Source organism: Anopheles maculipalpis, chromosome 2RL (assembly GCF_943734695.1).
Source record: "Anopheles maculipalpis chromosome 2RL, idAnoMacuDA_375_x, whole genome shotgun sequence".
NCBI classification, from domain to species: Eukaryota; Metazoa; Arthropoda; class Insecta; order Diptera; family Culicidae; genus Anopheles; species Anopheles maculipalpis.
In genome coordinates, this window is record NC_064871.1 from 41,639,039 (window position 1) to 41,665,020 (window position 25,982).

The 25,982-nt window shown below is 45.7% G+C and overlaps 4 protein-coding genes across 4 annotated transcripts in view; 1 reads left to right on the forward strand and 3 right to left on the reverse strand.

The window, feature by feature from the left end:
* Positions 1–25,982, reverse strand: part of LOC126557351 (dystrobrevin beta) — a 129,874-nt gene that overhangs the window by 14,607 nt on the left and 89,285 nt on the right. The gene's annotated exons all lie outside the window — the stretch shown is intronic.
* LOC126559523 (NADH dehydrogenase [ubiquinone] 1 alpha subcomplex subunit 2) lies at positions 483–993 on the reverse strand. The gene is made up of 3 exons (XM_050215692.1): positions 881–993; positions 654–760; positions 483–571 (listed from the first exon to the last, which is right to left on the reverse strand). Exons 1-3 carry the CDS (start codon positions 976–978, stop codon positions 483–485), a joined length of 294 nt encoding a protein of 97 aa, XP_050071649.1. The 5' UTR covers positions 979–993.
* LOC126556591 (myotubularin-related protein 13) lies at positions 3,859–16,233 on the forward strand. The gene is made up of 8 exons (XM_050211920.1): positions 3,859–3,964; positions 8,685–8,770; positions 8,845–14,612; positions 15,204–15,359; positions 15,432–15,653; positions 15,736–15,860; positions 15,951–16,039; positions 16,114–16,233. Exons 1-8 carry the CDS (start codon positions 3,883–3,885, stop codon positions 16,204–16,206), a joined length of 6,621 nt encoding a protein of 2,206 aa, XP_050067877.1. The 5' UTR covers positions 3,859–3,882; the 3' UTR covers positions 16,207–16,233.
* LOC126556943 (uncharacterized) lies at positions 18,671–24,507 on the reverse strand. Its single transcript, XM_050212518.1, has 6 exons — positions 23,969–24,507; positions 23,621–23,892; positions 22,393–22,524; positions 20,776–20,916; positions 19,346–20,648; positions 18,671–19,280 (listed from the first exon to the last, which is right to left on the reverse strand). Exons 1-6 carry the CDS (start codon positions 24,505–24,507, stop codon positions 18,671–18,673), a joined length of 2,997 nt encoding a protein of 998 aa, XP_050068475.1.

Sequence of the window (25,982 nt, forward strand, 5' to 3'; positions counted from 1 at the left end):
TGCAATTTTGGTGGAATATTTGTCCAGGGTATGTAGCGCAGGCGTTGATTTCTATTCCTCAATTTTACAGATATTGTCAATAGAGGAGGAACTGCCAGAATAAGATTTTTCTTTTTATATTCACGTACAACACGAAAACAGAGGATGGTGAAAAGCCATTTGATCTATCTCAGTAAATTTAACCTAACGTTTAAAGCTGTAGCAGTCGGCAAAAGTAAATCAACAATAATATTTTAAGAGCAATAACTGTGTGACCTCTGTTTCCAGTTTCAGCGACAATTTTAGCTTTAGAGAATGTCGATGTGCAAAAATGATGAAGGCATGAGTAAATAAATAAGCATCATAAATTACTATTGGTTTACCGTTGGAAGTGATTTATTGCCACTTCATTTGCTGTGTTGTTGGTTGGTTACATTCAAATTCCTAACATTGTTCACACAAACCCCTGAAAAGGAGGCCAACTTCTTCATGCTGCGACGTTTCTATTGTGCCTTGCCTAACGCTTCGATATGCTTCGACACGTCCTCAGCGGTGGCATTTGTTAAGGTGACGGATTTTTCTTTTCCGAGTTCTGGAAGAAGAAACAAATGGGATAACAGATTTATTTAACAACATATCAAAAGAAAGGCACGAGTATCTCCCGGCTACACTACCATAACGAGCCCAAACTCTTGGCTGTACACCGCTGCACTCCCGCACCAGTATCGGTAGTGTCGGATTATCTCGCTTTAGCTGCACATAGCGAGTGTTGACGAAATCACTGTGGGTTAGATGGAGAGTATGAAAAGTAAGAGTTGCCATCGCCGGCAGGGAGACGATTGTGTAACATTGCCTGATCGTTTAGTTCGGCGGCTAAAAGCATTGCCGTCCCACCACTTACCGGACACCTTTCGATTCTTCGCCTGTCTGGCAGAGATGCAGCCGCAGCTCCTTTACGGACGGGTTGAGCCGTGCAAAGCGAAGCACAGTTAGCCTCATCTTCGTTTTAGCTCTTTTGGCTCGATAAGAGTTTTTCCGCAACAAACGAGTAGAATCGCGCACAGAAGAAAAACAAACTTTTTGCTCGTTCCTCGTGACAGCTGCTAGTGGAAAGGCCTGACAGTTGTCATTCGAGTCACAGTGGTGGGTTACTTTAGATTTATTTATTTGATGAATTAATTTATTTATTTATTTATTTATTTACAATTGAATATGACGGTCCAGTGCCGTATTGTCAACACCACTTGTGTTGAAAAAAAAAATACAATTATATTGATAAGGCATTTCCTCCTTATTCTTTGCCTTATCCCGGGCATACTCGGTTAGAATTAATTTATTTCTTTACTTATTTTTTATAACTCTCAAATAAAAATATAAATACAGACGATAGTTTGTAGTTTCGAATGCGATGTAGAATACTTAAGAGTCATTTATCTTTTTTTTATATACTTGCTGGAAAACCAACTGTCACTTCCCAAGTAATCGAGAAATGGAAGAAAAGATTCGTTTCTACTGTCGTTGAAGCAATTATAGTTATATTTCGTGCATAATACTGTGTTAGTGATATATATTTATTTAAATTATAACACATAATAATACAATCTATCTCACACAATATCAGGTGCGATGTCCTTTGAAACACCGATGTGAAAGGAAATTCTGCCTTCTCGCTCTCTCTACCATTCCAACGCCCTTTAGCCATTGCGCTCGCCGATCGTACACTTGCTTCCACGAAAAGCGCGTCGACCACAGACGGACTTTTGACGCGTGCCATTCCAATGAACTGCGTGTTGATTGTGTTTGGCATGCGTGTGAGTGGAGTTTAGAGTGTGTTCGGCGATTGAGCTAGTACAGCTACTCGCTTGGTTCCGTGCTCCGTTTTGGTGGATGCTGAATGGTGCCTACCAGTGATATAGGAAGCGCAAAAGAACGGTCACGGAACGTGTGCTGTAAGTGTTGTGCATCGGAAGAAAACCGTGCCTTGCTCCCCAAAACGATGACGTACGAGCAAGCCAAGAGACAAAGGGTGCTCCTGCTGGTGCTGCTACCGTTGGCTGAACAAAAGTTGCTTTAGCCTGCATGCATTGCGTTTCTCCTTCGGTGTGTGGTGCGCGGAATCCTTTGCAATGCATTGTACAGTAGGGAAGGTGGTTGAAGTGGCAAACCGCTGGATTTCTCTCTGTACCGCTAGTTCTCGTTTGCTCAGCTTAATCGCAACACAGCAATAGCAGCAGCAGCAGTACAGGGTAGTAGGCCACGGAATCGCGGATAACTGGAGAAGAACTGTCAAAACAGTGTTTATGCAAAAAAGGCTATCTCACGAAATTAGTGGCTGTTTAGCTATATTCTTGCTATTAAAGCTGTGCAATAGAGGAACCTGATTGTCATTAGTGAAGTTACAATAATCACCAGATAATACGGTCATCGCCAACTGCTGCTGCTGCTCCACAAGATAGTCAAAGTGTAACCTAGAATGTGTCTGTGGGTGCGGTCGAAACCCAGAAAGCAGTGACTGTTTCTACATTACCATAAACAAAGCACAAAGTGTCTTGTACGAGAAGATGGTGGCGGTGTAGTGTGCCTGCAGGGAAAGCCGATTATTCTTGCTTATCGCACTGTGGCTGCTGCAGCCCAAATTAAATCGGCCCCCAGATACCCTGCTGCGCGCACCCCGTGCATGCGTGTCGATGAATTCCGAGCGCAGCGCAACAAATCAACTGTCAATGGAAGTAACCGAAAGCAATCAGGAGCGGCAGATTATTGAACAAGCAGACGGCGGTAACGACATCTCCCCTGAGTGGTGGTCGCTATCGTAGGCCCATCTAAACAACAGTGTAAAAACATATCACGTTTGGGGTTTATATTGTCTTGGCGGCCCAAAAAAAAACGGAAATACTTTTAAAACTCCAAAAAAAAAGCCGTACATCCGGTTACGGCGTGATCTCATTTTGCGTACAGTGGCAAGAATTTTAAGTGTCAACCAGTAACAACAACAGCATCCACACATCAGCAACGCGTTGAAAAGAGGGCAGTGGCCGGGTGTTTAACATATTTTGGTTCTAATAACGTGCACCGAAATAGTGGTGGTTCAATGTTTTATGAAGAGTGCGAGAGAAAGCAAGCCAAAGGGGCACGTGCTGTACGGGCGGTTGCTGTGTGTGTTTTGGGGGTTCATGTAAAGAGGTACAGGATTCTTTGTTGCTGTGTCTAGTGCAAGTGCACCCAAAACGTCTGCAGGTGCAGTCGACCGTGAAAATCAAAATTAAAAAAAAATCAATTGTAATCAATGTATTTTAACGCATACTTTTATTTCGTAGGGAGTGCTGGATAGAAAAAATCAGAAAAATCTTAGTCGCACTATAACCACAAACACCCGTAAACTGTTTGCTTTCTAGTGCCTAGAGTGTGCATATGTGTGTGTATTTTGTGGAAAGAAGAGCATAATCCCCCGGTACAGTGTGTGCATTCATAGCAACGGGGAAACAGCACAACCGGAGGAAACGCGCGTCTGCATTAATTACTGAACCAACAGCAACAACAGCAGCAGCAGCATCATCATCGCCAGAGCGGCACAACGAAAACGAAACCAAACCCAGAACCACATCATATTTGTATGCGAGTATAAGCCGTGTACAATCGTTTGTCGTGGCCTTTCGAGCGCACAGAAGCAGGAAAGAAAAATTAAATCACCATCGTTGTTAGTGCAAAATCGTCACACTGTTTGTGGAGTGAATCCGTTGTGCTGCTGCTGCTGCTAGACACCGTGCTCCTCTACTCCGATGTGCCCGGTCAACTTAAAGCGACGGTGCACTACTGCTTTCGGTGGCTAGGAATATACGTCGCGTCGTACGAAGTAGCAGCAACAGTAGCTAGCACGTCGATCTAAGCAACCTTTTTGCGGCAATGGATAATTCGCGTAATGAATCGAAAATGTCGCGACTTGCCGACTACTTCGTCATCGTTGGATACGATCATGAGAAAGAGCGTAAGTCATCATCACATACCCGGTTGGTGTGGGCCAAACTTCATGAATCATTTGGCTCAAAAATAGTTTAATTTGGTTCTTTTTTACACTATATTATCAGCACTCTATCGCAGCTCGCAGCACATAACAGCAGACATTTTAATTAGCTTATCAAATCCATGCATTTGGAGACCATATGAACTTTTCGGATGAGATTCATCAGCTGGGCCAGGTGGTGATGATCATGCGGATAAGATTAATTTCTAAACAACTTCGCACGAGAGAATAGTCCAACTTTAGACGATTGTGTGCCATTAGTTCGCAACATGCAAGATACATTATGCATCGTTTTGCTGATTAACTTACTGATTAACTTACAATCCCGTAGTTAATCACACAACAACCCAGCAGCAGCTGCTGATGTCGTCCCTGCTGACCATCGCGTTTCACTTGTACGCAAAAGGCATACGATAATAGTGTTACCATTTGTGCAAACATGCAACACAAGCAGCAGCAAATGCTTGTTGCATTCCACTTTGACCGCAGCATTCCCCCTTGGGTGGTCCTCTCTGTCAGCGCGCATTGGAATGAGCGTAGCTTTTAAAATGCCACCCATCGGCCTCTTTCTTTGTCCCATATGACAGGGAAACATCGTTCGTTCATTGCACTAATATTGATAATGGTCTGCAGTTGTAGGATAATCTCAAAAATTTGACATACCGCATCGGCGATAAGAAGCGAAGCAATGCCGGTCCTATGTATGCGCAAAGGTGATAAAAGCAAAGCGCCTTTTCTCTAGTGTCATAGTTTGTACATATTTCTCAACCATCACATGCGTGTCCGATCACAGTTCCTGTGATAGAACGGTTAATTTGTTGAAGGAAGATCTTTTCTGACCTCATCGTCTGCTGGAAACATCATCAGCATAGCGTTTTGTCGCTGTTTCGTTCTATCTTGCTGCTGGAATGCATTTAAATTTGACCCAGTTGCCCCCCAGACCCGAGGCCATCTTCTAACGACTAATCAAACCAATCGGGAGGGTGTGTAGTGAAGTTATGTGCTTTTTTACGCTGTAAGTCGCTATCAATCGTTGACATTCTTCTGAGTCTGTTCAGTTTGTTTGGTGTCCAGCTGTTGAGGCATCAGGCATATACACACCATAAACTTGCCGATGAAGCTAGTATTGTATTTTTTTTCCGTTTGGAATGCACGTTGCGGAGTATCCATTTAGAGGCGACAGTTCTTAGCACGGCAATACAGAGTTTTAAATACCATCCGGACTGTCCCCCCGTCCTGAGGACTGACTATCCAAATACGAGGTATCAATCAAGTCTAATATATCGTTCGATGTCAGGCTTGACCTAATAAGTCGTTAAGCCAGAAAGAAGAAGATTTATTTGTTTTATTTATCAACTTGCGATCCGATATGATCGAATCGTCGAGTAAGGGGTCGGAATTTTTCAAGTAATCATAAATAAATCGGGTCCGCAGGGATGGTATCAAGACGTTGATAGTAAGAAAAATAGAACGTCAACATTGTTGGACATCAGTCCGTTTACCTATGTGAGAAGCTCATTCCTGTGCCCAACATCAGCAATAAAGCTAGGCCGTCCTTCAACATCTGATCAAATTAGAATGCACCAACTTGTGTGTGTTAACCAATTACTAATGTGGAACTATCCCAACAGTAATATTGTAGGATTGGACCAAAAAAGTCCTTTAGACTGTCACAGTCACATCCGACGGCTGGTTTTGGGGAAAACATAGATACATCGGTGTGTCGGGCATCCATGGCACTCGGTGAGGAGGTGGCGGACAGTGATGTCAACGCCACAGAAGCTGCAGAGTGGAGGACTGGATTCGTTGAAGGCGGGATAGGATTCGTTTTGTTGGTGGCTGGGATGCGGTTTCTTCCCATGAAACGGTTTTATGTTTGATGAGGCAGAGTTTGTTGTTAACGTCTAGGTTAAATCATCATCTCGGCGGAAAGATTGTTGTGTACTTCGGCTAGACGAAGAAAACCCCAGATGGTCAGCTTTCTCCTACACGTTGATTCCGGAAGGACCTGGAATCCAGCAGAAAACGATAGTCAGGGATGCATATATCGAGTCTAGGAGCTGGATGTAGGGGTCTTTTGAGGTGCCGTGTTCCAGGGCGGCCAGAACAGTACCATTGTCGGTGAAGATGCTGTTCGGTATAACACAGTAATGATGATTAGAATATGAAGATCCAACTTAGCAGTGGATCTTCATGTATGATCTTCCTTCCCCATGAGCAAATGAAAGCTTATTCTTTTATGGATATGGTTGCATCGTTAGTTGTAACATCAATGCCACAAATCCACAAAAATTGTTTCATTCTCAAATGTATTTCAAATTTTATACAAAAAAAAAAAAAACGAGCAAAACCGTTCACTAATCACTCGATGCATCGATTGGTTGATAGATAGACGTAAAAATTTGCAATAAAATCACTTCGATATCACAATGATCATCCTTTCTTCTGCTCGTCGCACGGTCCGAGGCCGACCGTGTGCGTTTCGGAATTTCCTTTTCGCGATCTTTCGATCGTAACGGATCGCATTTGCTGGTGTTATTGCCTAGCTTACCACAAACCGGGTGCGTGCGTTTGTTCCGCCGCCGTGGCCACTAACGACGTCAAATAGCGTTTCGCCAGCCAAGTTTTCCTCCTCCTTCTTCTTCACGTTCACTTTAAATTGAAAATGAAACAAGCACCCCCCCCCCCCTCCCCTTGAACGAAGAAGCAGCAAGAAACGTAACCGATATGAAAAAACTTCAATAGCAAAAAAAAAGGAGTGGGAAAATGTGTTACGGTTTTGCGCTAAAAATTGTTTCAATATGTTTGTTTTCATTTTCCTGCAACGTTTTTTTTCTGTTTGTGTTTGTAAATTACGTCTTCGAGTTCCAATACGGTACGTGCCCCGGTCGGCAAACGAACAGATTCTCTCTGGTGACCGATAAAATGTAATGAAGCATTTGACCATGCCAGGTTTCTTGGAGCATAATGAATGTCTATTAATGTAATTAAATTTATTTTGGTTAATTTTTGGTGATTAACAATAAAATTGCATTATGCTTTATTAAGCTCAGTGTATTGTGGAAAATGATTAATACGATTTGCAAGACATTTACTAGCTTGCTTCAAGCAAAACAAGTATATTCCGCATACCGTATCAATCGCTTTTCCTTCTACTTTCCTCGACAGTATCATAAAGCATCGCATGGACATAAATTACCTGCACACGCGTCTCAAGTTGCTCTTTGCTGCTCGCCCTTAACAAGAACCGGCACCGTACATATGGCCACCACTCACTGATCGATGACGATCATGATGGTGCTTACTTTCGCCATCGATAGTCACACTTGAAGAAAGAGCAAAAATAGTTAAAAAGGAAGGCCGCCAAGACTCACGAACAGCAGTGAGTCGAGAAATGCACCACACGGCTTGGTGAAAATGAATGAAAATCATTCGATCGGACATGGAATTGCTCTGGCACTGACGGTCAGGTGATGGAAATCTTTACTGGCGATTTCGGTTGAACCCCGCGCCGCGGTAGACCGGTCAGTGTCAGAAGCAATTCAAACCATTAGCGTCTTCTGGACCGGGGCAGCAGGGGCGCAAATGGAAAGCGAACCGTAGGGTAGCCACGATTACTCATTCCCCGGCGTCTCGATTACGCCGAGAGTGAAATCTAAAGCACTAGTGCAAGTTAGTAGGATGTAGGAATTTATTCAACGAGCAGCGACTCATGGTGAGGTACGACGAGGCGAGGAATACGTTGTTTATGTTGGTGTTAATAATAACAGTCGGGTTTTTGCTTTATTCTTTTGTTTACATGAAAGCAATAAATTTGTTGTGGGTTGAAATAGCTGTTTGGGGTTTATATAATAACCAAAATGGAGGATATAAAGGAAAAACTTAATTGCGTCCCTTGGTTCTTACAAATTTTGTGATCATTTCTTATAGACGCACTTTAATTTGTAAGTAATAATTATTATTACATTACTCTTTTGGCTAAAGCTATTTAGGTTCAAAATAATTCACAAATTATTTGAAAATCAAAGCAGGTTCAAAATCACAAAGCAGGTTTTTTGCGTTTTTTGTCTATTGCTATTCGATGGTCTGCGTTGCCTAGTAGATCCTTTAACCCAAGATTCCTCTCATGCGCGACACTGTAGCGTTTTATTTCTTTCATTTTTTTTGCAAATATGTTCAAAGAACCTACCAGGTTCGTTCCGTTTCTTTCTGAAAATAAACTAGCACCATTCCGCTCCGAATAAACGGAACTTCTTCCCAATAACTGTTCACAGGAGCGAGTAAAAGTGTATTAAATATTTGAAAAGAGTTGTTATTTTCATAACCAGATTATACTGCTACCCCTTATTTGAATTGAACTTTGAGTCATGAGTCATGGCTATGAGACAGTTAAGAACATGTTTAATGTAGGATCCGAATATTGTTTGTCTTACTACGCCGAAACTGAGAGATAAGCTTTAAAAATAGAAATAGCGTGTAGTAACTCTTTCAATGAATTTGAGACCAAGTCAACTTTATTCGACAGTCTTGATTGATACCGTAACGTTTTTGACGTTCGCTTTTTTAAACAATTTTCTATTAATTTTGTAATCCCTTGAGCCTGATAAACGATCTTGAGTAGCTGTACGAAATATGGTTAAGATTTTGTCTGATAATACCTTTTTTGTGCTAATTTCCATTGCAGGCACTGGTTCGAGAAGTGGAAAAATTATTCAAAGATTTCCCGAGAAAGACTGGCCCGATACACCCTTCATCGAAGGCATTGAACTGGTAGGCATTCTACTTGATCGCGCTTCATCCAAACACAGCCTTATACTCCAATCCGCAAATTATTTATTTTGCAGTTCTGTCAACCGCAAGGATGGTCCCTATCCACAATCCGCCAAGAACCACAGTTCTTCGTGTCGGTACTAACCGACATGGACGGGAACCGGCACTATTGTGCCTGCCTATGTTTCAACGAAACGATCGCCATCACACCGAGCAAACCCATCGACGAAGAGGAAGAGGACGATAATCTTTCACCATCCGGCAGTGGGACAGGTGCTGGTGGTGTACTGGTAAACAGTGGACCACCTTCGATTACACACCACAGCATTATGTATGCTCCAAAATGTCTCGTAATAGTGTCGCGGCTCGAGTACATCGAAGCATTTCGCAACTGTCTCGGCACAATCTACACGGTCTATCTGGAGAGCCTTAAATTTCAGCTACACTACCTGATCGGTAGCATTCTGGGTTGTATTCAAGTGCCACCGCCCGGTGGCCCACCGGTACGGTTTTCGATCGGTGCCGGCGATAAACAGATCCTGCAGCCACCGCTCTCGAACACGCTGCCCGTGACCGGTTCGTGCGTAAGCTTGCTGTTTCATCAGCTAGGAATAAAGAACGTAATGTTGCTGTTTTGTGCGGTCATGACCGAGCACAAGATACTGTTCCATTCGACCAGCTACACGCGCCTAACGGATAGCTGTCGAGCATTGACCGCTTTAATGTACCCCTTCCGGTACAGTCTGGTGTACATTCCGATACTGCCCGCATCGCTGCTGGAAGTGCTTACCATGCCGACTACGTTTATCATGGGCATCCACAGTTCGCTACGGTCGGAGATAAGCGAAATATTGGACGTGATCGTGGCTGATCTTGACGGTGGTTCGATACACATTCCCGAGTCGCTAGTGCCACCCATCGCTCGGTTACCGGCTACGCTTTGGGATTCGACCGAACATGCGCTCCGGATGGTGTTGCATCCGGAACTAGCACTGGCTGATCTTGCATTCCCGTCGACCGCTGGTAATCTGCATGGTCCGGCATTAAACAACAATATCAACCAGGGCATGGCGCTTGCACCTGCATCCAGTGCGAATGGGTACAGTTTTCGAGAACAAAAGAATGACATAATGCTTGATAAGGAAATACGGGCCGTTTTTATGAGGCTTTTTGCTCAACTGCTGCAAGGCTATCGTTCCTACCTCACGCTGATTCGCATCAATCCCAAACCGATCATACAGTTTCATCGGGCTGGGTTTCTGGGAGCACGAGAACTCGTCGATTGTGAATTTTTGTCGCGCGTACTGGACAGTATGTTCTTTACCGGGTTCGTAACGGAGCGTGGACCACCGTGGCGTGCGTGTGACGCTTGGGACGAGCTGTACAGCACCATGAACGATTTACTGAAATCGGAAACGCTCGACCCTTCGCTCGTGCTCGTGCACATACAGGATCTGGCCAAGCAGCTGTACACGAACGAGCATCCGAATCCGCAATCGTTTCAGCAGAAAATTTTACGCCCTCCGGATGGTGCGTTCGCTCGCATCCATCAACCTCCGATGCCGCTGATCGACACCCAGGAGGTACAAAATGTGATCAACGATGGGCTGCAGGCGAACGATTTGCAATCCCGCATGCAACCGGTCCGGGTGAAGTTGCGCATTGTACCGATGGGACCGTACCTAAAACCGGCCCCCCAAGAATCGCGCCCGATTGTTAACAACAGCGCCCGCAAGCTGGAAGTTCTGCGCAATTGCATCAGTTGCATCTTCGAGAACAGGATAACCGAGGCGCGCAAAAGCTTCCCGGCGGTACTGCGCATACTGAAGCAGCGGGAGGCCCGGCTTACAATGTGCCGTGAGCTGGCCAAGATCGGCCAGGGCAACAAGCAGCTTGATCATCAGCAGTTCGATCTTGTGATCAAGCTGATGAACCGTGCGCTACAGGATGATTCAGCCAAGGATGAGTATGGTGTGGCAGCGGCCTTGCTACCACTGTCGTCGCTGTTCTGTCGGAAGTTGTGCACGGGTGTGATACAGTTCGCGTACACCTGCATCCAGGATCATCCAGTGTGGAAGTCGCAACAGTTTTGGGAGGATGCTTACTACCAGGAGGTACAGACGGCGATAAAGGAGCTATATCTACCGCTTGCGAACTGGCCGAAGCTGAGTGGCGTTGGGGGTAATGTGTTGGGAGGGTTGACTGACAGCAGTAGCGCTCTGCTGTCACAATCGATGTCACGCGATAAGCACGATCGCTCCTCGATGCTTTCACGAGCACAAGAACCTTCAGCATTGGAAATAGCGGCCGATCAGATGGGCAAATGGGCCACAATGGATCCGGTCACGCAGAAAGAGCTCACCAACAAGGAGGAAAGTACGCTGTACAGTCACGCCATTCACTACGCCTACCGGATGGTATATCTGCTGATCCCCCAGGACGTCGGTGGTGCGGTAGGGCGCGTCCAACGTGACAAAGACGGACGCCATCTCGAGGATGATACGAGCGTGTCGAACAGTGTGATCGAATCGCGCAGCCACAACAGTGACCACAACAGTGACGAAGGCTTCGAGGAGCACGATCCCGGCGAAACGGGCAGTGCGGTTACGAGGATGGTGTGCAAGTTCATCGATCGCGTCTGTACCGAGGGTAACGTGACTGCGGAGCACGTGCGCAATCTACACCAGATGGTACCGGGCACGATACAGATGCACATCGAAACGCTCGAGGCGGTGGCGCGAGAAGCGAAGCGCATACCACCGATCCAGAAACCGAAACTTCAATATCCGGTGTTACTGCAGGACGAGAAAATTATCGGTGAGCTGAGGGCGTACCTGTTGGCGGATGGGCGCGAAGATAAGGAGGGTGCTAGCAGTGGAACGATGCTTCCGGCCGAGGGTGCACTGTTCCTAACGAACTACCGGGTGGTGTTCCGCGGGTCGCCGTGCGATTCGTACTCCTGCGAGCAGAGCGTAGTCCGCGCGTTTCCTATTTCATCGCTTACGAAAGAGAAACGATTGACGGTGATCTATCTGCAGCATCTGGAGCAGGTACTGCCGGAAGGGATGCAGTTACGATCGTGTACCTTTCAGCTGATTAAAGTCGCGTTCGATGAGGAAGTGGCGCAGGAGCAGGTTGATGCATTCCGGAAAGCTGTGCACAAGATCCGCCATCCGGAGGATGAGTTTGGGCACTTTGCGTTTGCGACGCACGGCTTGGCTCATCCGGCGCTTGGCCCGGGACATAAGGTGAAGGAGAAGAATGCTACACTGAAGGACTTTGCGAAGAAAACGCTACTGCGGACTGCAAAGAAGGCGGGTTTTAAGCAGAAGACAGGCGCCACAAAGCGGAAGTACATACTGCCCGGTGCGGTTGAGTACGATGATGCGTACGGCAGTGGAGGAGGACTGCTGGGTATGGGAGGATCGGGTGGTGGTGGTAATAGTGCGGGCGGTGCTGGGGGTGGGGGTGAAAACAATAACAACAACGACGATGATGATGTGTCGGACGAAGGTACGGATACGTTGCCGCGCGTTCACGTGAAGGACGTGGAGCGGTTGAAGGAGCGCAGCTACGTGCGAGACTGGTTACGGTTGGGGCTGGGCGATGTACAGACGACCGGGTATCGAATTTCGCCCGTAAACAGCAACTACAGCATCTGCCGCACGTATCCAGCGATGGTGGTATGTCCGAAGGAGGTATCGGATGATTCGCTGCGATGTATGGCACGATGCTACAAGCAGCATCGGATACCGGTAGCGACCTGGAGGCATCGCAACGGTGCGACACTGTTGCGTGGTGCGGTACCGCAAGCCAAGGGTGTTATGGGGATGTTGAAGGGTCATCCGGGATCGGCAAATGCGTCCACCGATAGTACAAGTTTCCAGGAGCAGGATCGCTACTTTGTGCAGGTGATCAAGATGACGCCCCACACGCGTACGATACGTCATCAGGCGTGGGGTGGACTGTCTGATTCTAACATTTCGCTCGATTCGCTCGCCCTGGCCGCAAGCAATCTGATGTCGCGCTCGGACATGTCAACTCTAACTCCAGATGTTGGTCGCAAGCAGCAGCAGCAGCAGCAACAGCAGCAACACCATTCTCACCATGATGGTGGAAACGGCGGCGGAGTCAATGCTGGTGGAGGAGGCCTTTATTCGATTAACAATTCTTCCTTCTCAAGCTTTGGCGCAATGCGATCGAATATCGTGAAGTCGAACAAGTGGGCCTCGCTGAAACCGAACCGCAATTCATCGTCAACAGCAGTAGGAGGTGCCGGTTCGGATTCTACCAGCCTACGGGATGTCAATCATTGGGAACATTCACATCCTCATCACCACCACCATGCTTACCACGCTGGTGTTGGCGGTGGTCCTGGACAAGGTGGCCCTCAAGCCCACTATGCATTCCAGCGCGTTCCACTTTACTTTCTGGGCGAGAAATCACAGTCCAAGTCGGCGAAACTTTCGGAAATGTATGCCGAATTCATTCCGGTGGATTACACGGATGTGCGACACTCGCGTACCGCCTTCAAGAAGCTTATGCGCGCTTGTCTACCGTCGTGCGAGACGAACGAACCAGATCAAACGTTTGCGAAGCTGGTGGAACAATCTGACTGGTTGCAACAAATTCGCGGTCTATTGCAGTTATCGGGAGCTGTCGTTGATTTGATGGATCTGCAAGAATCAAGCGTGACGCTAGCACTCGAAGACGGTTGGGACGTGACGGCACAAATTTCCTCCCTAGCGCAGCTATGTCTCGATCCGTACTACCGCACGATCGAAGGTTTCCGGGTGTTGATCGAGAAGGAATGGCTTGCGTTTGGGCACCGGTTCGGTCATCGGAGCAATTTAAAACCGAACTCCAGCTCCGGCTCACCATTTGCACCCACGTTTCTACAATTTTTGGATGCAGTGCATCAGATACAGCTACAATTTCCGTTGGCATTTGAGTTTAACGAGTTCTATCTGAGGTTTCTCGCGTACCATCATGTTTCGTGCCGTTTTCGTACCTTTCTGTTCGATTGTGAACTGGAGCGGGTTGATTTCGGCATCACGGCGATTGACGATAAGCGCGGTTCCCTAAATTCACACCACAAACATGTAGTTGAGGCGCTCACGATTTCCGATGATGATAATCTCATCTATCATGGTCTGGGAGGTGGTGGTGGCAACGGGATGCCGGGTGGTGTCGGCAATAGTGGTGGCGGCCCGATGGGAACTTCTTCCGGCAGCGGTGGTGGTGTGATAGGAGGTGGCGGACGAAATACAAACACACAAAAGTTTGGTCCTTCGCTGTTTGACTACATCGAGCGGCAGCACGCAAAATCGCCCATGTTTTACAACTTTATGTACACGCCCGACCCGGAAAGAACGGTATTAAGGCCACAAAGTTCGATTTCAGTGTTGGAAATCTGGTCCTACTATCTGGGGGAAGAACTTGCTCAAGGACCACCGTACGACCCGGAACTGGTCGGCAGTGATAATATGGAGGATGACTGTGATTACATGTACTCGACCACTGGTGGAAACGGTGGCGTTGGAGCGGGAAATGCTGGAAGTTTGGGCAGTACCGGTGGTGGTCCATCGAGTGCGGCAATGTTACGGCAACCGAGACGACGTGTGGTGACGGTGAATTACGATAGCTTGAGCCGGTACGAAGCGGACGCGTTCACCAAATTACTGGATGAACTGAAAACGGCTGAGGCTGAGCGTGGTTTGCTTCCGCAAAAGTGGCGCCAGGTTTGGGATAAACTAGAGCCACCGCACTCGGATTCACTGACTCGGCATGCGTCGTTCAGTAGTGCTTTGGTGCGTTCGCATGGACGGCTGTTGCATAAAAGGTAAGGGCTCATATACAGGGCTGATCTACAGGACCACAAACAAGTGTTTGCACTTCTTAAATACAGGGTTTTTCTTTCCAACTTACAAACTTAACCATTAATCAACGCGTTCCAGTTCATTGTCAACTTTACGTGGGACTTACTTACACATGCATCTATGTTCTCAATGCTTTTGCATGTTCCAAAATATAATCTTTTACACATGGAAGAATAGAAGAATGGACAATGGACTCACACCATGATAATTTGCACAGGAAAAACGATCACCTTTTTTTATGGATACGGATAGTTCAACCTTTTTTCCATAAGGACGAAAAAGAGCCTTCGAGAATTTATCTATTGTGTAAACGTCAAAGAAAGAGAGCGAAAAATGAAGAACATTTGTTAACACAGATAACACAGAAACAACATCAATTGGAATACTGTTACACGAAATCACATTAGGAAAAGTATAAATAAGAATGTAGACATTGAAATGGAGTGGAATTATAGAGATTAATGGCCAAGGTTGTGAGTTGGATAGAAAAATCCAAAATGTAATGCGCGCACGTGCGATCCATGTTTAATGTTTATTCAATTTGTGCCGTTTAGATCAACGTTGGAAATTCTCATGCGCGGTCGGCAGGCCGGGTTTCATCAGGAGAACTTTTTGCATCCACATCGTTTCGAAAAGCACGTCTACTCGGCACCGGTCAACTGTAATCACTGTGGCAACGTGCTCTGGGGTCCTCTACTGAATGGTCTAAGGTATCTATTACAATTTTACAATTTACATCTCGTGTGTGTTTTTTTCTAACCACTTCATTCTTGGTTTGCCAGATGTGTTGACTGTGGCAACACCTATCACGAGAAATGTGCGGAATCGGTGCCGAAAAATTGTACCAAATACAAGGCGGTCGAAGGTGGTAATCAGCCAACGCTGGCTCGTACGCAGGGCGATAATAACAGTGTTACGTCAAGTGTGAACACTACCAACACCAATAGTCAGCATTATTACGAACAGTATGACAGCAAGGTGGCTGACGATCGAACACATGAAGGGTAAGTGTTTGTTCTGGGGAAATTTCCCCATCGGTACGATGGTCAGCAATCACTGATATGCTCTGTACGTTTTGTTTTAAAGCTACCTCTACAAGCGTGGTGCAATCTTAAAGAACTGGAAGCAACGCTGGTTCGTGCTAGATTCGCACAAGCATCAACTACGGTATTACGATACGATGGATGATTGTAGCTGCAAGGGTTACATAGGTGAGTGTGCTTCTCGTACTGCACTTTTCTTCTCCTTCTAGTAAATGTATCATCTCTAACTCTGGCCTTTCATTTGCTCTATTTACATAGAACTGGCAGAAGTACAATCGGTCGCGCAAGCACCACCACAAACTGCACCGGCCCCATCGAAAAAAGTTGACGATCGAGCATTTTTCGACGTAAGAAAACGCATTTGTGTGCAAACGGAAAGCACTGTAATAACCCGGCAAATCATTTTTTTGTTATTTTACAGCTCAAAACTAGTCGACGTACGTACAATTTCTACGCCCAAGAAGCATCCAGTGCGCAGGAGTGGATCGAAAAAATCCAGGCCTGTCTGCAGTAGAGAGAGACCCCCTTTCTACCTCGTTTCCGGGGGTTTATTCCGTACTTTCGTGTAGTGTCTCGAAGTCGAAGCAAAGCGAAATTATTCTCCCGACTGATGGAGTCTTCTAGTCTAGTAAGCAAGCAATTCAGCAATTATTTTTGACTGTCCTTAAGCTGTCTCCTCGTTGTTGGATTTTCTTGTTCTTGAAGCCTTAAAGGCTTGGGCTCTCTGTTTCCTTCCTATGCCTCTTACTTCCAAAACCCTGGCACATAGCTTGATTCTGTTACGTTACGTACCTTAATTCTTCCGACCGTGGATATTATAATGCTCAATAAAAAAAACCGGAGAAACGGTTCGGGAATAGATAGACTCATCATAGCACCGGAGGTTTGAAAAGATGGGAAAGGATAGATATTCTAGTTCTAGTTCGATTCTCGATTTTTGTCCAATAGTAGACAGCTTAACTTATTCTGGCTGGTAAGGCGTGCGACATGCACCGAAGAAGTGATGCGGGTTATCTCATTCTTTTTTAACTGTTACGTTTAGCCTAGATCCTTTCGTTTTTCCCCCCTTTGCACTGTTTTCGGTGATGTCGTTTATGTTGATGAAGACATGATAACTAGACTTTAAAAACTTTTCACTTTGCACCAAAGTGTGAAGACAGGGTAGCAGTGTACCGTACGATCTACAAACGCTCAATGAAACGCGGCAATTGCAGCTAGTTCGCCTACACGTTAATGGAACGCTCGATCGGTATCTAGAATCACAAATAATATTTTCAATTATTTCAATGTGATATGTGATGTAATCGTAGTAATTCTCATGGTAATATAATGCTCTAGCAATAGTGTTTCCCCTTTGTAAGGAAAAGGGAACAGATAGAAATCACACCAATAATCGAATAGTATGGATAGTGATATCATCGTACAGCTTTTGGTTGAAGTTGATGTAATACCAACATCGAATGATGCGGTTCGCTTTTCCGTTCCAATGTATGTATGTATGGGTTCGAATTGTTACAGTTATCCAGGTCGTTAGTGGTAAAAGAAAAGCTTATCAAAGCTTATCTCCCTCTCCTTAAAGGATGGTGTTAAAGCTCTCCTTAAAGCGCTGTTTGTTGCATACATATACGTTAAAATGCCAAGACGGTTCATGCAGTGCCATGATGCATCGATAATAGTGTGTGTAGCCTAAGGTTGGGTACCGTTCGTTGGAGACTGTAGCTTAAGATTAAAGTAGATCCTAAAACTGCCAGTGATGGGTTAAGTGTCGCTTCTAGCTATCCCACCACCACAATTTCCTTCAAATGTTAGTCCTCGTGGTGATGAAAACAAAACGGCTCCCAGAATAACGGAGGAGCCAACTTCCAAAGACACAGCATAGAAATAACGCATTATTGTTTCACAAAAAAGAACGCATTACACGCCTTGTATTTTATAATGATCTGAACACACACACACACACACACACACACACACACACACACACACACACACACACACACACACAAAATATCTAAATAGCAATGCGGTCAATGAACTTTGTTAAAAAAATTACTTTATGTGTTAGTAGCATGGTGGTTTCTCGGTAAATTTAATATCAATCTTGATTGGAAGATTTTTTGAAACTCCTTACTCCTAACGGAAAGTAAACCATTAATCCGAAACGCTCGGGAGCATCATCAATAAGTATACCGATTCATATCAGTTGTCGTCAGGGCTCAAGCTTGCCTGTTTGTGAAAGGAGCAAGACTTGTCGGATCTACCCACCTAAAGTACTCTTTTACTTAACCACGTTACACGCTGCAATAGTATTGTTTTCCCAATGCGTGAGTTGGCGCCGTTCTGCGTCGAAGCATTGTAAATAGCACTCGGTTTATATTGCAAAACAAATATTTGGGGACGGTACTAGAAACAACAAATGAGGCAACGCAAACAAGAGAATTGTTCGTATACAAAATTATGGTTGCATCGAATGTTCCCGATGGTGGTCCGTTGGTAATGCGACAATGGCGCCGATCTTCATACGACAGGACTGCGGTTTAAATCCGATCATTCCCCCAGTACGGAGGACTGTTACTATCCAATTACGTAGTATCAATAAGTCTAGTAAAAGCCATCCGATGGCCGGCGTGACCTTGTAGGTCGTTAACCCAAGAAGAAGAATGTCCCCAAATATAATGTACAAATGCACCCTAATAAATGTGTAAAGAACGGAACGGTGGTTGGTTAAGAGCGAAGGTGCGTTAAAAGAAAATGCAATGGGTGGGATCTGTCTGTTAGAAATGTGTATCATGCGTATATAAATAAATGTATGTTGTATAAAAAAATAAGCCAAACTGGTAGCGCAAGTATGTTACAAAATCCGAACAACATAAGTGAACAACATGTTTAAGTATAATTTCTTTCATTTACATGCGTTTAATAATATAACATATTTTTACTCCGCTTTGCAGATCGACTGTTCCGCGTCGACATCCACTTCAAACGGCTGTACCGTTTACGAAATCGTAATGCGCTACTGGGCTGTTGAGAAAGAGCTGTGAGTGTGATTTACGCCGTTCCTGCTCGATACGATCCAGATCGAACACTGGCGATGGCAGAGACTGGTTGCGGTTGAAAATCGTTGCCTCAGCAGATAGTTGCTGCTGCTGCTGTCCGGCATTATGGTGGCGGTGATGCTGATGATGAATGTGCCGGTGTGGTGGTTGCTGCTGCACCACAGTGAGAAGTGGCCTCAATGCTGGTGGTGTTGCTGCCTTATTAATCGGTGAGAAAGCATGCGGTGAAAGTATCGTTGGTCGGCGGTAGTCCTGCTGATGGGTTGTTAAATCGCCATAACTTCGATACGTGTGAGATGCGCCTGCTGGCGGAGGAAGGTCGTCCTTTTGCTGTTGTGCGGATGTGATGGAGGTCGAAAGCGTGGACGTATAGGTGGGTGGAGGTGGGTCCAAATATTTGGGACAATGTGTCGCCGTGTTCGATATTCTGCTGGTATCCTTTGCGAGTCCATTTTGTAGTTTTTCGCCAGCTTTGTGCCATCTGCCGGGTATTATCCCATCCGAGGAAAGGTCTCCATGTGATGAATTATTCCTGTACGAAAAAGAGTATGTAAGTTCTTCAGATATATGAAGTAGTTTGGTTCTTGATTCTCTTACCGCTCTGGTTCCATTAGAAGTCCACTCGCGGATATGCGCTTCCTTTCCAACTCGAGTCGCTCACCAAACCCACCAGTCTCATCCTCTAGGTCACTGGTTGCCATGTGACGCTGCTGAAAATTGCGCGGTAACGTTTGCCTGTAGTCCACCGATCGTGCCCGTCCCATCGGATCCCGGCGGCGATTGTATCGTGCATCGTTCATCAAATCATCCAACGAATTGTCCGAATGTATGCGGTGGTGATAATTGGACGCACGTCGTGTGTCCGCCATCGAGTTTCGTCTGCGCTGAGAGGATCGATTTCGCTGAGCATGTGGTGAAGATGGTTCCACGACGTACACGCTACGATAGCTGCTGTCCCCGTTTCGACCATCACTCTCGATGTAGTAGATGTCCTTTGGTTTTGGTCGTGGTCCAACCTTTTTGCAGAACTCGTTGAATAGCTTTTCTTTGGACAGCTCCCGGGACAGATAGTGACGAGATAGGCCACATATTTTGCCTACCTTTGTGGTAGTATCGTCATCGCTACGAGACGGCGATCTTGAACTTGCGCGCCGATTGCGCCGCGTATCGTCCGGAGCAAAGTCATTGATCGGTAGAAGATCGGTGTAGGTCGATACGCTACGCGTGAGCTTGCCGGTTGAGGAGGACCAGTGGGAGAATTCCAAGTTTGCGATGGGCGACCGTGGCTGGTCCGTACGTTGCCCGTCTGCGTTAGTTCGTACACGCGACTGGGAAGCATCTCGATCGGGGTATGCTTGCGTAGGTTCCATGTAGAGTAGATCGGTGAGACTTTTGGATATTCCATCGTGCGTCTCACGTCCAAACGCTCGTCTATGTACACGACAATCGATTTCGTTATCATCTGGTTGCTGTTGTTGCTGCTCGAAATAATATCTAGGCGTGGGTTCACAGTCAATCCCATCGTAAGGATATCGATAGTCAACGATGGGAGGTCCTTCCTGGCCTTTGACGAGCTCATCATCACGAGCAGTGGGCATCTCGCGCCGATAGTGTAGATTGTAAAGGATTCCACCCGACAAATTTTGATAGGTCGGATAGGCCGAATGGCCTGCACCGTCGTGCACACTGTACTCGTCCTGCTGTACGTTCGAGTAGATCAGAACGTTCAAGATGCCGGAGAGTTCGGTGATGATAAACCCGAACACGTACAGCAAAAAGCTTTGCCCGTAGCGAAATGTAAACTGGGGAGCCTGCAGTGACGACCTTGGCCGCAACTTGGAACCTATTTCTGCCTTCAGTATTGAAATGTACATTATCAGGCCGATCAGCATTAGCAAGCCTGGATGTAATAAAGTAGCAGCATGTGGGAATAAAAGACAAGAGGCCGAATCGTGTTGAATGACCACCTCAGTGAAAGTCATCTGCAGCCGGTTGTTACAGGCATTCCGAAAGGGATGAACACTTACCGGATATTATAAATAGCACCCCGGAGACGAAGTAGCAGATTTTGTGCTTCGTCGAGCACATGGCCACCAGGAACAGACCGTAGCTCACGATGAGGACACCGTTCGAGGCGAGAAAAAACGGTGACGAATGCGTTACGGTATCTGCAAATAAGGAGAGACCCGATAATTATTTCCGCAATCTCCGCACCTCTGCAGTACTTCTGCAACACACTTTCCGATACATTGCGTCCTTTGCCGAACGACGAAGCTGGTTGACAATTTTTGAATGTGTCCTAATTTGTGCTCAAAGTCACAAGAAAGTGTGTTTTTCCGTTTTCCCTGACCAACGTTCTCATCCGAAGCAGAGAGAATTATTTCGATCGCAAAAAAAAAGGTGATTTAGTAGTAGAACAGGCCAAACTCAAGCCCTCACATACCGGGAATCGGGTAACCTTCCAAACGTAATTGGATTATCTGGTGCATGTTACGGGGACAGCAGGAGAAAGTGTATGAGGTGTTTTTGGAAGGTGTTAGATAATGTTTAACACTGGTGCGAATTGGCTTTAGTTTGGAAGTTTTTTTTTTTTTGGTTCCTTCTCATTTTTTCTGCTGATTGAACATTATCGTACATGATCGCTTGGACTCCAATTTTGGAGAACAACAAAAAATGTTAAGAAGGATTAGAATTCCCTTTGATCACCAGTGTAACAATTTTCCCATGAAATGTTGGCAAATCTTTGCTCTGTTCAGATGGCTTCCTAATGCTTCGATGCATTATTCTCGGCAACTGCTCGCATCTAATGTTGAACCTCCTCCCGTTTGCCGGAACTCTCATATACAATTATTTCGAGTATCCCATGCTCTCGTGCGTTCCCCGTGAACAAATCATCCTTTCGGTCTAAAAGGGTACCCAAGCCACGTCACAATCTATTTTGAAATGATGCATATCATTTCAAGATTGGAAGAGCGGTGCAAAAGGAGCAGGAGGCGAAGTTCTTGGGGCATGACACAATAAACAGTCATCTGTGGGTGCATTCATTTGAAAGGCGTTTGACACGGCCGTAGAATGGTAGGGTTCGGTGGGCTCAGCCATCTAGCAAATGAAAAGGAAAATCTCGGTCACCTGGTCAGGTCTGGTCAGCTGGAAGGCCTAGAATTGGAAAACCGGGAGCGGGCAAAAGACCTTTACCGAGGCGAGGCAAGCCCGGTGGACCAAAGCGAAGCATCTCACCTAATTTGAGACCACGTCGCCTCCGCCAAGAGTGTTCAAGCGCACATCAAAAGGATTGCCGACCATCGATAATTATATTAAATCATAATGGGGACTGTGGAGAATCGGTATGGGAGAATGGGTTTGATATCGACAACGCTAAACGAGAGTGATACACCAAGCATAAGCAGTTACAGGTGTGTCTTTTTTGCATTCGTGCATATGTGGGGCACTACTATATGGATAAGGAGGTTACCATGGGAAAGAAGAAAAAAAAACGTTCAAGAGCAATTAAAAATGAAGTCAAGAATGGCTGAGAATGATGTCAAAACCAGAACAAACTGTTTTCGGGACGATTTGGGTGCAGGATTTTAACATACTCGTTAGTACAGAAATCTCAACAACAGTCTGGCTGGCCAAGTACTTACAAGGAATTGCATTCGTCGAATCGTTCGGATCCGGGCTGTACCCTTCGCTCGGGAAATAATCGATGCTGGAGCACTGGAATTCATCGCCAGCAACTTGATGCTGCTGCTGTTGTTGCCCCGATACGGTGCCACCTGTGGAAAGTTGTAAAGTGCATGAGGATCAGAAGGACGCAAAAACACAAAAATTAGGAGCAAAGGTGCATTTCACGATTGCGTACGACATGAAATTGTCCATCTCAACGCGACCAAACATCACGCGGTCGCGACGGTTAAAACCTAGAGAAGTGTACCAGGAGGAAGGAAGCAAAGAATAAATTCAACTACCGTCCGTAGCAAAGGTAGTGGGTTAAAAAATGGAAAGAAAACCTCCTCCCCCCGTCAAGTGTCATTTCCGATGTGTCGTAGCGCTGTATCCGGTGCTGTGGTAAGCGGTTGTAAGGACATGCCTTTTGCGATTGCTGTGCAGAAAAAGGAACTACGTGCGGGCGACGGTCCTTTCGAAGACGGGTGGTTCGTTGCATTCGTACTGTGCAGGTGTTAAAACAGAAACGACACCAACCGCCTGCGCCCCTATTTTGCACCGTTTGCCTTTTTCTAGCGATTTGCGATTTCCGGTGATTACGGCGGCGAATGCCAACCGCTTTCCTGCCCTCACTGATGAGGCAGTGGTGGGATCATCCATCCGGTAGTGGTTCTTCTACTACGGTAAGCTCGAGATGAAGGCTTTTGCCATGCTTAAATTGTTCCACGCCGTGCGATTGGGAGAGATTTATGGAAATGATTTAGCATTATCGAAATAGCTTGACTGTAAACAGTGGTAGTATTCTGTTTTGTATGTCCAAATAGGGAGTCGATTGATTCATCATTTGATTCCGACAGTTTCGTTACGCATTGAGCTTTAATGTTCTTTTCGTTCCTTTCAGCTTCAGAATCGCGCCTATCGCAATTTCCCGTTTGCCTCAGCAGAGATATTGGAGACCCGAGGCGATACTATAATACACAAGCTAACCATGGAATTGGAGTTGGGGAGTGACTGACCCCGTCGACTGTCGAGTAAATGAAATCAAAAATCAATTTTCCTTTAATGATCAGCGTTTGGGTGCGCCTTACTAACGGCTTTGTTTTGCTGTAATCCCAATTTATGTTTATCTTTCCAGACTTTTCCGAATCACTTCCGGCAATCGCACTCTTTTTTTACTATCGCAGACAAACGCCAAACCAAACTTACCATTATACTTACTGCAGAGCATCCAAAGCGATGATTTGGTGTACTTGGTTAGATAAGCACCGCTGATATCGTCCTTCGTGGCCGGTATTAGATGCGGATGCTGTATGTTTAACTGCTGATTGTGCAGGCTGGAGCTGGTGGCAGGCGTCGTCAGCACCGTATTGTGGCCAGCTCCGTGCGTACTGTTGTGGTACGTAGTGACAGGAATTTTCTCTTCCGTTAGTAACCACTGAGGACCTACAACGGCCGCTATTACGAGTGCCAAAGAGAAACTGTACACACCACCGTGAGGTATATGAAACAGGGATGGTGAGTATTTGTAACTCGCATTATCATTTTGCTACTAACCTCGAAACGACGGGTGTAATTAGCAGCATCCAGTGCTGGCTTCTACTAACTCCATTGGATCGTTCTGAATCAGAACCACCACCACCATCATCACCACTAGACAGTGTACCAAAGGAGCAAATTTTCTTTAACCTCGCAAACCGACCCTGCTGAGGATCGGTGATGCTAATACGGGAATCTTCTCGGCAGAGCCGGTTACCGATCAGTGCCAGATCCCCGTTTGCCAGCTGCTGCACTTCGATACCGTTCTCGTCGTAATTGTTCGATCGTCTACCATAGCCGATGATACGCTCCGAAACTGTTGGTACTGGCCGTGGTACACTAAACATGGGCGTACTACTATGACCGATCGATTCCTGCACCCGTTGCGATTGGCCCTGTTCGTACTCTTCCGCTGCCGTTAATCCATTGTAAGGATAGCGTCTAATTGCGGGAGGAAACACGGCCGGAACGCTTGTATCCATCAAGGACGGATCGATGGAATTATCCAACGAGATGGTAGACGTTGTCCGGCGCTGTGGTGTTGTGTGGATTCGCATTTTTTACCCTTTTTTCCGTAATATAAATTATTGTTCACTTAAATTTAATCGTTACACAGCAACGACACTATGCACTATGAGTGGTCAAACATGAAACCCGGTAGGGGCACGTGGAGTGCTCTGTAGTGGATTCAAAGTTCCGTTCGCTAGGATGTGCACCTGCACACATTACCGACGTCGAAACGTAACTGAAAAGTTCGTTCGTATCGACAACGAATGAGCACGTGGCATGCAAGGCGGCATATGCGGTTTCGCGCGCCACACCGGACACGATGCAACATCATCGGGCGTACTTCGGGAAACGAGCAGCAATCGAAGTTTATTCAACGATACTTTGCGACTCGCAAGACCGAGAAAGGTGGTCGGCTTATTGATTACCTACCAAGTAAGGTATGGTAGGTTAAGATGAAGAAAATAACACTCAACGAATTACTTTTTTTCTGTCAAATACTCAAATTTAGAACTCCATTCTACAGAAATTGTGCCACTGTTTGTCGAGTGGATCCATTAACTTTGTGCAGCTTCGTCTGAAGGTTTTGTATGCCAAAGCAGATCTTATCCAGGATATTCTTTACCATCAAGATGGAAGGGATGATCCTTCGTGTGGTCGTGTAAGATCCTGTCGGTTGGCTGGGAGATTTTCACACTTTTCTTGAGAACAGAGAAAAAAAAACGTGCCTCTTAATAATCTTCCTATAACTAGGGATCCAACATTCAAGCTTTTAAACTTAGAACTAGATGTACAACATCTCGATTCATAAAACAGAAAAATAATGGTGGGAAGAAGACAAGTTGCTTATGAACCTCTCAGGGCGACCAATCTGGAGCGAAAGACCTTTGAAGAACCTCGACTTGCTAAAACAGTTCGCAGTCGAAGGAGTCTCTTCTTCCTTCTTCTTCTGTCGTCCTAAGAGTCACATTGGTTATTAAGACCTTATCGTTCTAAGGACCTCATCTACCAAGTGAACTTTTCATCGAAGAGCCCTCAAAACTTTAAGCGTCTTCTTAAAGTTAGCCTGTTTTCACCGCATCATCACTCCAACCTCGAGATATTTTAGCCATTCGATAAGCCGCAACTGCTCCCGTCTCAGTCAGAGCAGGACAGCCCCAAAGCCAGTCAGTTACTGTTTGATTTCTCAATAAGGATATCACAATATTCTGCAGTAAATAACAAACACTAGATAATTAAAATGGGAGCGTTTATAAGTGTGTTGGTGTGTGTGTGTTTTTTTTGTTTTATTTTAATTTTTTTGTTGTTCAATTTATTTACTTTTTTTATTAAGACCTCCAATCGCACACGTGTTGCACGAAATGCGTAAATTGTTGTGTTTTTTTTTTTGTTGTTCTCTATTTGCTTATACGCTTACTCATACTCGTTTGCTCTTGTGATGTTGGCAATCCAGTGTGATCCGAACTTGCTAATTACTATGGAGAAAAGTGTTTCTATTTTCTGTTTCCGTTTCTCGTTCTTTCTA

Bases quoted from the DNA above. Each gene is read 5' to 3' on its own strand.
- LOC126559523 (XM_050215692.1), bottom strand. From the start codon at position 978: ATGAGGCTAACTGTGCTTCGCTTTGCACGGCTCAACCCGTCCGTAAAG. The intron at 761-880 runs GTAAGTGGTGGG...TCTAACCCACAG, and splicing joins GAAGAATCGAAAGGTGTCCG to TGATTTCGTCAACACTCGCT. The intron at 572-653 runs GTAGTGTAGCCG...TTCTTCTTCCAG, and splicing joins AAGAGTTTGGGCTCGTTATG to AACTCGGAAAAGAAAAATCC.
- LOC126556591 (XM_050211920.1), top strand. From the start codon at position 3,883: ATGGATAATTCGCGTAATGAATCGAAAATGTCGCGACTTGCCGACTAC. The intron at 14,613-15,203 runs GTAAGGGCTCAT...TGTGCCGTTTAG, and splicing joins GGACGGCTGTTGCATAAAAG to ATCAACGTTGGAAATTCTCA. The intron at 15,360-15,431 runs GTATCTATTACA...TTGGTTTGCCAG, and splicing joins CCTCTACTGAATGGTCTAAG to ATGTGTTGACTGTGGCAACA.
- LOC126556943 (XM_050212518.1), bottom strand. From the start codon at position 24,507: ATGCGAATCCACACAACACCACAGCGCCGGACAACGTCTACCATCTCG. The intron at 20,917-22,392 runs GTAAGTACTTGG...CCTTATTTGCAG, and splicing joins TTCGACGAATGCAATTCCTT to ATACCGTAACGCATTCGTCA. The intron at 19,281-19,345 runs GTAAGAGAATCA...TTTTTCGTACAG, and splicing joins CTTCTAATGGAACCAGAGCG to GAATAATTCATCACATGGAG.